Below are 14,659 nucleotides of genomic sequence, written 5' to 3' on the forward strand. Positions count from 1 at the left end.
CCACCTGTCTCCGCAGTCCCTTCTCCCGTAGTGTGGCTGACAATGAGCCAGGCCCTGGCTGAGGAGACAAGCTCTTCCAGGCTAGGTTCCTATGGGCTGGGGGCCGGTTGACTTAACCCAACACTGCCCACATTCCTGGGTTTTGCCATTTCCCGAACTATTATCTTCTTCACACACTTTAATTGACACACTTTCTTTTCCTTTCAAGAAATAGGTTTCTAGGGGTGCCTCGGTGGCTCAGTTGGTTAAGTGTCCAACTCTTTGATTTCGGCTCAGGTCATGATCTCAGGGTTCATGGGATGGAGCCCTGTGTCTGGCTCTGTGCTGTCAGAGGCTCTGTTTGGGATGCTCTCTCTCTCATTCTCTCTGCCTGTCCACTGCATGCACGTGTGCAAGTACACGCTCTCTCTCTCTCAAAATAAGCATTAAAAAAAAAAAATATGCTTTTAAATTCTGCTTTACATCACAGCACATGTTGAAAACTTGCTAAAATAGTGTATTGTGAAAAATAGGAGGGTACTGTTAGAAATTCAGTCATGCTCCCTGCCAACAGCTCTGAGCCTAAGGCTCATTCTCTCTTCTGCTAGGGTTAAGGGTCATTAAAGACTGCCTAGCACCAAACTAGAATCTTCTCCTCATTTTATCTAAAAGTGTTAGAAGAGGGGCGCCTGGGTGGCTAAGTCAGTTGAGCGTCTGACTCTTGATTTCAGTTAGCTCAGGTCATGATCTCACAGTTCGTGGGTTCGAGCCCAGCACAGGGCTCCATGCTGATGGTGCAGAGCCTGCTTGGAATTCTCTCTCTCTCCCTCCCCTTCTCCCTCTCGCTCTCAAAATAAAAAAGTAAATTAAAAAAAAAAAAAAGGTGTTTGAAGAGATTTGCAAAGGAAACGTCTTTCTCTTTTCGTAACGGCACATCCTGGGGCCTCTGCACTATCTCCAGGGGTAGCACTCTCCAAAGTTGCCCAGAGAGAGGAAGGTGCCTGGCCTGTAGAGTAAAAAACTGCAGAGGGCCCTGGGCACCGGCCGAGCTGAGAGACTTGGGTATGATCTGTTCTACAGGCCACCGGAAGCCTACAGAGCCACGCTCACCTTTCCGGCTGCCTCTATCTGGCCCCTCTGCCCCTCAATCACAGGGCTCCAAGCACAGCTTATCTGCCATTGGGCTCCTCCCACAGGTGGCACCCTGGTGCCAGCCTCCAGACCTTTGCCCCATGGCCAGGCTAGCTTCCCCGTGCTGTTCATCTAAGGCAGAAAGGCTTTTACTTCATCTCTGGGTGAGCCATACCCCAGACGGGCATTCATGAAGAAAACAATAGAACCTACCAGACTCTGTGCTAGGCCCATCAGGGATGTGTGACCTTGGGTGAAAAACCCCACCTCCATGTGCTTATCTGCAAATGGAATTAATTGAGGGAACCCCAGATCCCACCTTTCAGATCTGCGCTGAGGAATAAATGTGACCCAATGCAAAGAACCCTCAAATGTATGCAGCTCAGAAAGAGCTTAAGAAGTAGATGCTGTTATGAGAGTGACCATATTCTGCTTCCTTTCCTGAGTCTTCCAGGAAATAGGAAGTAGAAAGCTCAGCAGGGGATTGGGGGGCATACAGACTGGGGGGGGGTGTCAATCCTAACTCTACTTCCTAGAGCTGGAATAGGGGGGCTCTCAGGCAAAGGCTTCCCTGCTCTGAGCCTGGATCTTATCTGTAAGATGCGTGGTCCACTCTGCATGCAAAGTAAGAGGAAACTGTTCCTCTTACATCTATGTATTTTAGGTAGTTTATTATATAATTCCACTCCCTGCTCTTCACTGGAATACCCAGGCTTGGCTTCTTCCAGTGTTGTGCAACAGATCCCTCAAAAGCAGCTGAGGGTTTTGTTTCATTCTTTCGAACCTCCATGTGGTCCCTGACTCCCCTCGGGTCCCAAACGCCTCCCTGTCGGGCCTCAGTTCAGAAACGTAACTGACAAGTCCATTTTGTCCAGCAAGGGCTGCTTTTATTCTTTCAGGGTGGGTTTTGGAAATGCAGTGCAACTTTATAAAGTCAAGGGTGCCAGGAAAGCGAGCCTGCCGGTGCAGAGAAGAGCAAGAAGCTTGCGGAACCTCCCAGCCCCACGGGCACCCTGGTGCGCCCGTGGCCGCAGCTGCCAGCCCCCAAGGGGCCGGGTGGACCTCAGAACCAGATCAGGGTGCCTGCTCTGTCCAAAGCCCGGGCCCACACCCATCTGTCCCCGGGTACAACGGTGTGCAAAACAACTGGAAAACATCTTCGTGTGGGATCACAGAACCAGCTTCGCTTGGTGGCTCCTGGCCTAAAAAGCATTCTGGCCGTGCAGGAAGGGTCGGGCAGTTTCGTCCTTCAGATACCAGGGCGTCACCAGCTGCCTCTGGCCCTGCTGGCCCGGCCTTCACACAGGGGTCTCCTCTGCCACCTTCTTCAGGAGTCCAGCTGCCAGTGAGGAGTGCGGGGAGCCCTCGGAGCCGTCTGCGTCCCGGATCTTCAGGCGAACTTTCTGGTTGGTCCTTCTCCACTCGGAGTACAGCTGACAGTGGTAGCGGAAGGAGACCTACAGGGCAGTGGCGGGTGTGGGGGGAGGGTTTGGGAATGCCAGCGGCTGCTCTCCACCCCCAAGGGAGGAAGACTGAGCCCCTGGGGCACCTGCTTTGGCCCAAACCAGGACTAGGCTCCTGCTTTCAGAAGCAGGGACAGTGTCCATATATTTCTCAAAAAGACTGTGTACATACACCCATTTGCTCTCCTGGGAGAATTCCTCACCGGCATTCCGGACCCTGCAAAAGTGCAGGGGTCTGCAGCAGGGAGCAAGGAGCTCCCTTTCTGTTTCTCTCAGGATGGAACCCAAGTGGTACAGTCTCTCGGAAGGGATTAAATGTCAGTGGGTCACATAGTTGCCAAAACTTGGAAGCTATCAAGACATCCTTCAGTAAATGAATGAACATATAAACTGGGGGGGCATCCAGACAAGGGAATATTATTCAGCGCTAAAAAGAAATGATCCCTCTAGCCATGAAAAGACATGGAAGAACCTTAAATGCATATTACTAAGTGAAAGGAACCAGTCCGAAGGGCTACACGCTGTAGGATTCCAACTCTATGATATTCGGGAAAGAAGAATCTATGGAGACAGTGGAAGGATCAGGGGTGCCAGGATTGAGGGAAGGGAGGGATGAACAGGCGGGGCACAGAGGATTTTTAGAGCAGTGAAACTACTCTGTACATACACTGTAACGTGTACAACTACCATATATGACTACTCTATACATACGCTATAACGTATATAACTGCACATATGCCATGACGTATATGACTAGTCCGCACGTACGCCATGACGTATATGACTACTGTGCACATACACCATGACATATATGACTACTGCGCACATACGCCATGACGTATATGACTAGTCCGCACATACGCCATGACGTATATGACTAGTCTGCACATACGTCATGACGTATATGACTACTGTGCACATACGCCATGATGTATATGACTAGTTCGCACATACACCATGACATATATGACTACTGTGCACATACGCCATGACGTATATGACTAGTCTGCACATATGATATGACGTATATGACTACTGTGCACATACGCGTGACGTATATGACTACTGTGCACGTACGCCGTGACGTATATGACTAGTCTGCACATACGCTATGACGTATATAACTACTCTGCACATATGCATGACGTATATGACTAGTCTGCACATACGCTATGAGGTATATGACTACTCTGTACATACGCATGACGTATATGACTGCTGTATATGATGACTCTCTATATACACGATAATGATAGATGCACTCACTACACCTCTGTCCAAACCCCATAGAATGTGCAGCTCTAAATGTGAAGTCTAATGTAATCTGTGAGCTTTGAATGAAAATGATGTGTCAACAAAGGTTCATCTCTTGAGTTAGGGTTGGGAAAAAAAAAAAAGGTTCATCTCTTGTATCAAATGGCCTCTCTGGTGCCATATTGACAGCAAGGGAGACGGTGGGTGGGTGTGAGGATATACAAGAACTCTCTGGATCTCCTGCTCAATTTTGCTGTGAAGCTAAAGCTGCCCTAATAAATAAATACAAAATCTATAAAAATTTTTTAAGTGTCAATGATTCATAGTCTTTGATCAAGCAATTTCTGGGAAGCGTCTGCACACGAGGTGCCCAAAGCAACACTGTAGCAGCAAAAAAAAAAAAAAAAAAAAAGATGGAAGGACAGAAGGAAGGAAGGAAGGGAAAAAAAACAGATTGGAAAAAATCCCAGTGTCCATCAAAAGGGATTAGTTCAATAAATACGGTACATCCAGACCATGAATCCCTGTTGGTGGCTGCCTTTTTTTAAAGGACGTTAGCAAAGTGAAAACAAGCAGACTACAAATACCTACGGTTTCGTACTATTTGTATTTAAAAAAAAAATGCCTTGGAAAATACTGTTTGTGGAAGGAACGCCCACAGCCAGACGCCAGTGGTCATACCTAAGGGGAGACCGGGGTCCTCTTCTGAGCGAGGGTCCTAACGGCTCTCAGAAGCCTGTTCTGTCTATCTGTCTCTCTCACTCGCCTGCTCTTCCTCTCACCCTCCCGGCCTCCCCCTCCCCTACCCCAGCCGGTCCTGTCGGGCTCATGGGTGGTGGGGCTGGTACCCAATGCAGCCGATCAGGTGCCCTCATCTCCTTGGAGTGGAGGCTCTCACCCGACTCGTGGCTTCCCTGGACCTTGGCGGGGCTCGGATTCTGGAGCTCCATGAGATACTGGGAATCGCTCCCGCCCGGGCAGGGGCAGGGGCAGGCAGGGAGGCCCCCGAGCCGCTGACCGCACCCCTGGCCTGACTGCTCTGAGCCTGAGACCCCCGATGCCTGCGCTCCGGCTGGCAGCCACTCACCAGCGTCCAGAGGACGTAGATGGTGAACAGGGCAATGGTGAGTGCGATGAGCCCCACAGCCTCGAGCCGGCTGTGGAGCCGAAGGTGGTCCTGGGCCCCGCGCAGGCACAGCCAGCCCGAGATGGCAGCCAGTGGCGTGATGAACAGGAAGCAAACCATGTCACAGCACAGCGTCCGCTTCTCTGTCCGCGGCCCCGGGTCCTTCAGCCACTGCGGGGTGGGGGGAGGAGCTGCTGAGGCAGGCTACACGTGGTGCCCCCGCTAGCCCCGGCCTGGGGATGGGGCGCAGGACCGTCTTGATTGGTGGGCCCTGCGGGACCAGCCTCCTACCTGGCGCCTCCCTCTGCCCTTTCCTTCCTCCATGTACTTATTGAGCCTGCATACACTGTACAGACGGGGAAACTGAAGGCACAGGGGCCTGCCTCATCTGTGCAAACTCTTACCACTAGTCATCCATGAAGCCAGAACTGGATGCCAGGGAGTCCTGCGTGCCCTTGGCCGCTATGCTACACTGCCTGCCCCAGACAAAGGGGCAAGAGAAATGGGCTTCGCTCATGGTGATTCTGGTGGAGGGAACAGAAAGGTCCCCACCTGCCCAGAGCTTCTGGGCCGGTGCGGGAGCTATGAAATGGGGTAGATGGTCAGGGAGGGGATGACCTTGCTGAGGAAGCGACAGTGAGCTGAACTGAATGAGCAGAGCAGCCGCGTCAAGAGTGGGGGAGGCGGGGCCCCAGGCTGCAGAACATCTAATGCAGAGGCCCTGATGTGGGAGCATGTGGCCCGGACGAGGCACAGCCAGGAGGAGGCCCATGTGGCTGGAGCACAAGAGCAATGGGGCAGGGGGCAGGCGGGGACTGCCTCTCCCACTAGTGTTCTCCTAAGAGCCCAGCTCCCGGGTGGAGCCAGGGGCTTTCACAGGAGCCCAGAGACATCACTCTGCACCACTCTGCTGCCCGCTTCCAAGCCAGGCCCAGAGGGCGTCCGTGCATCCAGTGGTACTCTGGGGAGTACCAGTAACAGCCACCACACCTGACAGTGCTTCTCTCCATCCTGACCCATGACACTCGTGCTAAAGTCTAAGCTCCTGGCCACAGCCCACTAAGCCCGGAGTGGCTGTCACCACCTCCTTCCAGCTCACTCTCCTCCTCCTGGAACTGGCTTCACTCCAGCCACCCAGGCTTCCTCACGAACACCGAACTCGTCCTGGCCTCAGGGCCTTTGCACCTGCTGCGCCCTCTGCCAGGACTGCCCTTCCCCAGGCTGGGTCCCTTGGCTTTGCTGGCTCCTCATTCTTCAGGTTTCAGCCCCAGGGGTGACCAAATGAGAAGCGGGGGTGGTCATCACAGGGTCTGTCAAGTCTGGCACCTCAGGCCTGGTTCCCCACCCACATCAGCTGAATCCACCATGGGGGCAAGAAATGGAGAAGTATCATCCCGGGCAGTTCCCTCCTGTGGCCTCCTGCCTTCCCTCTGGCCACGCCAACCTCAGGCTGGCAAGCATACCTCTGTGAGGGGCCGGGGCCGCTTCTCCACCGCAAACTCCGTGTGGCACAGCTCGCAGTAGCTGGTGTTGGACGAGGAAAGCCACTTCTCCAGACAGCTCTTGTGCACGGCGCCCAGCGTGCCGGTGCAGCCGCAGGGGGAGAGCAAGCTCTCCCCGTTCGCTCCCTCGTGACAGATCCGGCAGAAGGGACCATCACTAGACACAGATGAGGCACGTGAGCAAGAGCTTCCTGCCCACGCCGGCTTCACTACCCGCTGGACCACAAGCTCCGCACTGCCACTTGGCAAACTCCTACTCACCCCTCAACGCCCAGCTCCAAACGCCTTCCCTTTGTGAAGCTTTCCTGGATTCCCCGAGGTATAGGGACGTGCTCCCTCCCCAGGGTTCCCACGGCACATTTTTAGGCGCCACATGAGCACGTCTTGTTCCTGCCCATTCAGCCTCCTTCTGCCTCCAGGACTCTCCTAATTGTCCTGAGCGACCAACCCGCTCTGGCCTCTCGGTCCTCCAGGACTAAAACGGAGCTGACAACAGCCTCGATGACCTCAGGCCTGACCGGGGAGAACACCACACACCCCTGGTCGTTGGGACTGATTCAGGGAACGGCATGAGGGAGGCACTCAGAGTCACTGGGAATTAATTCCTGAAATTCTTTTTTTTTCCCCCGCCCCTAAACTCCGCACCATAGGCGGCAAGGCTGATCTGCGGCTGGCAGCAATCTGGTTTCCATGTGGAGCGTGTGAATGATGCCAAGCCGAGGGAAGCAGAGCCAGGCGACAGGAGAGGCCCTGTCCTCTCAAAGACGCCATCAGAGGCCCTGGATCTAGCCACACCTGAAGGCCGGTGCATCCAGGGAGAGTGGCTTCCCTGCCCCTGCGCACTAGGCCCGGCAGACAGATGTAATATAACGTAATGTGTGTCCACGGGCCGTCACTTCGGGGAAGTCTTGGCCCCAGCCTGGGCTCTGGGGATCCAGGGGCCTTCCTGGGGCAGCTCAGGACTGGGGGTGTGGCCTGAGGGGGGGGTGCGCAAAGGTTGTCCAGCACATGAGTCATTGTTTTCCAGACATTTCTGCCGAGAGAGAGAGAGAGACAGGGCTGCAGGAACACGCGAAGGGGGCGGAGCAGGATGGCCAGACAACAGCAGGCTCCCCTCAGAGACTGTTTTCTCTCCTCTCCTTGGCATCTCCCGCTGTGGGGCCAAGCCTGGCCGCTTTGAGGCCAAAACCCTGAGCGGGGACCCTCATGGCTTCTTTTTCGCCAATCTTGTGCCCGCTGGGCTGTGGCCGCCTCCCCCCTGACCCTGTACCCCCCTCGCCCAGAGTTAACAGGAAAAGGAATCCCTGCTCCGGAGACGAACTCCAGGAAGTGGAAGGGACTAGAGCATCGAGGAAGAGCCACGTCAGTTGAGGGGGTGGGGGGGTCTGTCCCGCAGAACCCTATTTCGGAAGAGCCAGTTTGGAGAGAACAGAACAAAAAGGAGACCTGACGTATCACTGAGTGTTCGTTACGGACTGTGAGGTGGTCCAAGCACGGCACGTGGCCAAGCTGCTGGTCTCACAGGGAGCCTGTGAGGAAGGTGCGATCTGTGCCCTCCTTTCACAGATGGGGAAACTGAGGCACCAAGGGGCGAACTCACACAGCTGGCAGCCTGTGAAGCAGAGGTTTGAACCCAGGACGCCTTGCTCCACGGCCCGTATACCCTGAGCGGCTAGGCTACGCTGCTTGTTCCAAACGGCCGAGCAAGAGAAATGGGCCTCACTCATGAAACTGTGGCAGGAAAAGCACACAAACGACACGCATGAGGAGGGAAGGGACGAGGGGAGAGCACACGCCAAGAGCAAGAGAAGGGAGAGAACGAGCGGGGAAGCAAGCAGAAGCCACGTGGAAGAGACTGCAGGGGAAGGCCGGGAGGAAGGGCTGCGGAAACGCTCTGGGAAGCTTCGAGAAGGGCCTGGGCCTGCTCACAGACTGGTGGGCAGAGGGCCAAAGGCTCAGGACGATAAAAGCCCTTTAGACAAACAGCAGCCTCCTCCCTGGGAAGGTGGCTCTGTCCTGGTCTTCAGCCCGGACAGGCTTGGGCTGAGCTATATCGAAAATCAAAGGGGAGGGGCCCCTAGGTGGCTCAGTCAGTGGAGCGTGCGCGTGACTCTTGATCTCAGGGTCGTGAGTTCGAGCCCCATGCTGGGCTCTGTGCTGACAGAGCCTGGAGCTGCTTAAGATTCTCTGTCTCTCTCTCTGCCTCTCCCCTGCTCACACTCTGTCTCTCTCTCAAAAATAAATAAACATTAAAAAAAACACATTTTTTTCTAAAGTGTTTCAAGGCTGGGCACCTGGATGGCTCACTCAGTGGAGTGTCCAACTCTTGATTTCAGCTCAGGTCGTGATCCAAGGGTCGTGGGACCAAGGCCTGCAACAGGCTCTACACTGAGCATGGAGCCTGCTTGGGATTCTCTCTCTTCCCCTGGCCCCTCCCCTTCTCGCCTGCTCACTCACTCTCTCTCTCTCTCTCTCTCTAAAATCAAAACAACAAAAAAGAGTTTAAAAAGTAATAAAAAATTATTACAATGGCATCTTTTATGTTATGTATATTTTTCCACACACAAAAAAAAAAAAACTAGAGGGGCACCCAAGTGACTCAGTCGGTTAAGCATCCGACTCTTGATTTCGGCTCAGGTCGTTATCTCACGGATCCTGAGATCAAGCCCCAAGTCCGCCCCACACTGACAGTGCGGAGCCCGCTTGGGATTCTCTCTCACCCTCTCTCTGCCCCTCCCTCCAGTCTCGCTCTCTCAAAATAAATAAATAAACTTTTAAAAAGACTGAGGGGGGGGTGCGCCTGGGTGGCTCAGTTAAGCGTCTGACTTTGGCTCGGTCACGATCTCACGGTTCGTGGGTTCGAGCCCCGCGTCGGGGTCTGTGCTGACAGCTCAGAGCCTGGAGCCTGCTTCAGATTCTGTATCTCCCTCTCTCTCTGACCCTCCCCTGCTCACGCTGTCTCTCTCTCTCTCTCTCTCAGAAATAAATAAAATGTTGAAAAAATTAAAATAAATGAATAAATTAATTAAATGGATTTGAATTTACATGGGGTTCACTTCAAACGCTCTTCCTTGGAAATGATGGCGAATTGGCAAAGCAGGCAGGGTCAGCTCACCCGCGGGTCTGGAAAGCCGGCCCCAGGTCTTAAATCCTTTTCTCGAGTACCTACGCGGTGGCAAACCCAAAGGCAGATGCTTCATGTGAATGAACCATGGCAACGGACTCTCAGAACAACGCAACGGGGAAGGTGTCCCCATCTCAGAGAGAGGAGGGTGGAGTGACAGGTCCCGGGTCCCAGAGGGAGAGATGCTGCCAGGCAGGATTTGAGCCCGGCCTGCCCCGTGACCACTTCCGCTTAACGCCACTCCAAAACGCGCTCCTTGCCAACGTCTCATCTGCAGACTTCAGCTGACAATCTGGAATTTCCGCTTTTCCCGAAGAAACACGCCTGGGCCTCTGTTTCCACGTGGCGATGATGATCGGGGCCCCACTCTCTGGTCTATTTGCCCACCCGGTCCCTCCAGATGACTCTGACCCCCCTGGGCTGGGAGGATACCGCTTGGCCTGGGCAAAGACACCTGCTCTGCTCAGTCACCACTCACCTTGACGTGTCCAAGGCTCGGATCACGGTCGAGAGGAGCCGGCCGTCCCTTGAAGTCACCTGCGCCACATACTGAGGTGGCCCGAGGCCAGTGGCCTCCACGACCTTGGAGAAGGCAGGGCTGCCGGAGCAGTCGCACAGGGAGCCAGGGAGGTGACAGCAATCACCAGTCGTCATGGCCACAGGGAGCCCTGCGTCCTCAGGGCCCGAGGCCCATGGTCCCAGGAGCCTGGGGAGAGGCCCGGCATGGAGGTTAAGGGAAACGTTTTCAAGCCAAACACCGAGCAGGGTTTGAGTCCAGCTCTCTGAGCCTTAGTTGCCCAGTCTGTAAAACGGGGCTCTGTGGGGGTGGGGAGGCTAGGAGAACTCAAGGAGATGCCACGTGCACCTCACCCCAGGCCTGGCGCACAGTAGGCACTTGGTTATATTATCTCTAACTCTCCTGAGAAAAGTCACGGGCCCAGCCCTCAAGGCCAATGACCCCTCTAGACATGGTAACAGCACCTCCCAGGTGCCACCACACAGCAGGCCTTCAGTGACTGTGAGGTGCCTCCTCTGGCGGGACCCATGCCCGCCAACCACATACACGCTTGCCCTCCGTGGACTGGATTTCTGGGGCTCGGCTCAGAGCACGTGAGCCTGCCTTTGAGTTGGGCAGGACGGAGCTGGAAACCTGGCCCAAGAGGCCAAGAAGGCACACCACATGGTACCTCCTTGATGCCTCAGGCTGTCAGGAAAAGGGCCTCAGGCTGGGGAGGGCTATGGCCTCCGTTCCCACCAGGACAGCTGCCCCGAGCCACGCCTGTGTCCTCCAGGGAGGACTGGAAGGAACCCTTGGGAACCTCCAGCCCCACCCCAGGAGCTAGCGAGACTTGGTGTGTTTCCCTTGAGAATTTCCTGGAAGTAACAGGCAATGCAGGAGCCCTGGTGCTACGGTCCCCATGCTGAACTTGCCTTATCCTCAGCCTCTGTCTCCAGGAGCCGTGGCCCGGGGACGCGAGGAACACTGAGGCACCCCCTGGGCGGCTCTCACCACCCCCCGCCGCAGGCCCAATCTGAGACCCGGCAGAGAAGGGGGGCAGATCGGAAGTGATTGACGAACTTTTGCATCCAGGCCATCTGCCAACGCGTCAACACCCTCCGAAGGGCTGGGCCAGAAGCCCTCCTCGCCCACCTAGCCTTTCTGGGCGGCTGGAGGCCAGATAAGCAAGTATCAGCCCCCAAGCAGGAGGAGCAGGAGGAAGGCTGGGTGACCGAGATAACATCCTCAGGGCGGCGGCCGGTCATGTTGTGTGTGCTCCCGTCCATCCCCCTGCCTACGACCACAACCTCCAGCTCAGAGGTCAACGGGGAGCCTGTGGGCGCTCCGGGAGAATGCATGCAGTGGGGAGTCCGTCCTTCCGGCCCCTCCAAGCATCGGCCTTAACAGTCCTGCAAGTAACTAGCACCATGAGGACCAGCACGGCTCCCAGACGTTAAGTTCCCAGATGCCGACAGTGGGTATGGCTCGTGGAGGGCCTACCACACACGGGGTACTGAAGAGCTCACTGAACTCCAAACAGTTGCTGTTAAGTGTCCCCTTCAAAGGCCACCTCCCCGGAGAGGCCTCCCCCAAACTCCCTGGCCAGAGGGCCACCGGCGTCCACATTGTCGCACTCGTGGAATGTGGCCCTCTCTGAAGGGTTCTCATTTCTTCATCCACCTGTGTACCCACGTCTGCCTTCCGTCCCTCAGTGAGTTCAGGGAAGGGGGATGCCTGTTGGACATGCACTCTGCCATCCCCAGAGCCTGTCTCGGGTCTGGCACAAAGCTGCCGTGTTAATTTCTCAGTCCCCAAGGGGTGCAGAGAACCAGCCCTCTTGACCCCCCGTACCCTGGCCCGCCAGCGCCCATGATGGGAATCAGAGGTGGTTAGAGGCTCAGAGGTCCGTGCAAACACAGAGGCCTGAGCTTGGAAGGGGCCAAACTCAAGGCTCCACTCGGCTCTGGGGCTGCTGGGCTGGGAGCGTGAGCCGTGTCTCAAGTGAACTTGGCCCAGCGCCGCAGGGGGGCGGGGGGGGATATATTTTGCTGAGTCTTCCCAACAAACACACAGCCTGAGTCTAATCTTTAACCCCCATCTGACAAGTAAGGAGATGAGGCTCAGAGAGGGGCAGCTAGTTGCCCAAGGTCACACAGCTAAAGAAGGGAAAGTACCAAGATTCGAATTTAATCCAGTAAGCGGGTCTGGGACTCAAAAGACCTGGATTCTTTTAAGTCTTGACCCTGTCACTGATGCTGTGTGTCCTGGGATGAGCTGCTTTGCCTCTCTGGGCCTCATCCTTCTCTTCTGTCAAATAAGTTGAAGGAGCTGGTGGACTATATCTGCGGAGAGACATCTTTAGAAGGAGCCACGAGGCTCAATTCCTCTAGCAAAACCTCTAGGCTCATCTGTGGTGGCGCTGGGGGACTCCAACCTGCCCAGCCTTCTTTTCCTGAAGGCAAGAAACTAGAGGAAGAGTAATCAGAGGGCCCTAACTCCCTACGGTGTCAACTTGGGCAAACTGCTTCCCTCTCTGGGCCTCAGTTTTCTCATCTGTAAAATGGGGGTCATAATGATACCCAGGTCCTGCACCCATAATTAAGAAGTCAGTAAATACCTATGAGCTCTTAGGATCACTGCCATCAGCCTACAGGGCTGTCGTTAGAGGGCTGGGTGAGACAAGGCAGTCAGAGGCTGGCACACGGTAAGGGCTCAGGAGATGCTGTTATTTTTAGGAGGGATGTGGAGCCTGTGAAATGCACCCGGTCCTCTTCACTCACCACAGAGAGGCTGCTGTGTGTCCTTCAGGCCTTGCGTGGCCCTGCATCCGAGGCCAGGTTTACTCCCAGCTCTGCCCTCATTTGCTGTATGGCCCCCAGGGAAAAGGCTTGCCTTCTCTGAGCCTCAATTTCTTCATCCGTATAACAGGGAACATTCCTAGTACTTCCACCTCTTATGGTCCCTAGAGGATTAAACGAGCTAATCATATAAATTCTGACTCCCCTGTTTTGAGCAACCCACTAACAGCCAGGCACTCTGCTAAGCAAGTCCTTTGTATACAGGGCCTGGGTCATTACAATATTTACTATTTTCCAGGCAGAGCCCCACGGAGAAGGAGGTTAGGGAAGGCACTTAGCGACTGCCTACTGTGTGCAGGGCTCTTTTCCTCATCCACCACCTTTTAGATTCTCCTAACAAGCCCCCATTAGGTTGGCGCTGGGATGACCCGATTTCACAGACGGGGAAACCAAGACGCGGAGAGGCACCTACTGTGTGCCGGGCCCCGGGGACCTGAGGCCGACCTCGAGACGGGAACTGCGATCCCCTCGTTCCACGGAAGGCTGAGGCCGAGAGTCTGAGCCTGATCGTCCCGCTCGGGAGCCAGGCTCGGGCCTCGGACCCGGGGCCAGCTCGCAGACCCGCGCCCCCACCCGGTCACACACGCCCGCCCGTGCCTACCTGATCCGCGGCCGGGCCGGGCGGCCGCGCAGGCCCCTTCGTTAGCCCCGGCCCGGGTCCCGGCCCGGCCGGTCCCCTCAGCGCCGCAAGCTTCGCTCGGGCCGGCACCTGCGTCCGGACACCGCCCGCCGAGCCGACGGTGCGGCGGACCAATGGCGACCGCCTCTCGGCCGCATTAGCCAATCGCCGCGCACATCCCGCCCTAGGAGGCGGGGCCGGAGGCGACGGGGACGTCCTGGGCCGCACAGGCCCTGCTGCGCCGCGGCTGCTGGCTCCGCCCCTGCCGCGTCGTAGCTCCGCCCCCAGCCCCGGCTCCACCCCCAGTCCTGACCCCGCCCCATCTCGGCAGGGGGCACGAGCGGGGTGGGTGGCGCCACCTGCCGTCGACCAGTGCTAGTTAATAAATAAAATCATTACAGACACGAACGTGGCTCATAGCAAAGGGATTTGTAAGTGTTCATCACCTCCCTTATGCTTCTCACTAATCCTGGGAGAGAAAACGAGGAACTGTATGATCACACTTCACGGAGGGAAAACAGCCTGGAGAAGTTAGTGGGCTGTGGAAGAGCCTGCAGCCAAGGTCATTTACTCATCATTCACTTATTCATTCACTCATGCGATAGGTTCATTCACTGGATGCAATAAACATCAGTAAGAGGGCCTGTTATGTGCCAGGCACTGTCCTTGGCGCTGGAGACACAAGGTTGAGTAAGACAAATACTGTTGCCTTCACGGACCTTAATCCAGGGAATTGAACAACCAATTGAGTAGTCAATTATCAATTACAAAAGTAATAAATTATGGCAAGTTGGGGGGGCATATCATGGAATAATTTGGAGAGCCCAAAAATATTTCCCTGAAAAAGAAGCAACTGCACTGAAAATTAAAATAAAGTACAGGTGAACTAGGAGAAAAGAGGGAAGAAGAACCTCAGGCAGAGCTCAAGTACATGCAAAGAGCTGAGGTAAGATGGAGAATTGCCTCAGTACTTCCTTCCCCTCCTGCTCTATCTTTATGGAATACACAGGCCAGTTCGATTAACTCGGTTACATGCAGTTGAGTTGTACCAGCTTTATTTTTCAAAAGTGAAAAGATAAATCATAACATTGTTTAAAAGGCTAG

General features: G+C 55.1%; 1 protein-coding gene across 3 annotated transcripts; it reads right to left on the minus strand.

Annotated features, from left to right (window-relative positions):
* Positions 1 to 1,971: 1,971 nt before the first annotated feature.
* MARCHF2 (membrane associated ring-CH-type finger 2) lies at positions 1,972 to 13,653 on the minus strand. 3 transcript variants are annotated; one of them, XM_039251668.1, is made up of 6 exons: positions 13,538 to 13,653; positions 12,859 to 13,040; positions 10,058 to 10,285; positions 6,417 to 6,612; positions 4,915 to 5,124; positions 1,972 to 2,567 (listed from the first exon to the last, which is right to left on the minus strand). In XM_039251668.1, the coding sequence occupies exons 2-6, from the start codon at positions 12,903 to 12,905 to the stop codon at positions 2,409 to 2,411; spliced, it is 840 nt and encodes a 279-aa protein (XP_039107599.1). In that variant the 5' UTR covers positions 12,906 to 13,040; positions 13,538 to 13,653; the 3' UTR covers positions 1,972 to 2,408. The 3 variants fall into 3 exon arrangements, with proteins under 3 accessions (XP_039107599.1, XP_039107600.1, XP_039107601.1); XM_039251669.1 differs by lacking the exon at positions 12,859 to 13,040; XM_039251670.1 differs by lacking the exon at positions 4,915 to 5,124.
* Between the last annotated feature and the right edge of the window lie 1,006 nt (positions 13,654 to 14,659).

The sequence above is a fragment of the Hyaena hyaena genome, unplaced genomic scaffold, assembly GCF_003009895.1.
Source record: "Hyaena hyaena isolate Hyena2069 unplaced genomic scaffold, ASM300989v1 scaffold_396, whole genome shotgun sequence".
In the NCBI taxonomy this organism is placed as follows: domain Eukaryota; kingdom Metazoa; phylum Chordata; class Mammalia; order Carnivora; family Hyaenidae; genus Hyaena; species Hyaena hyaena.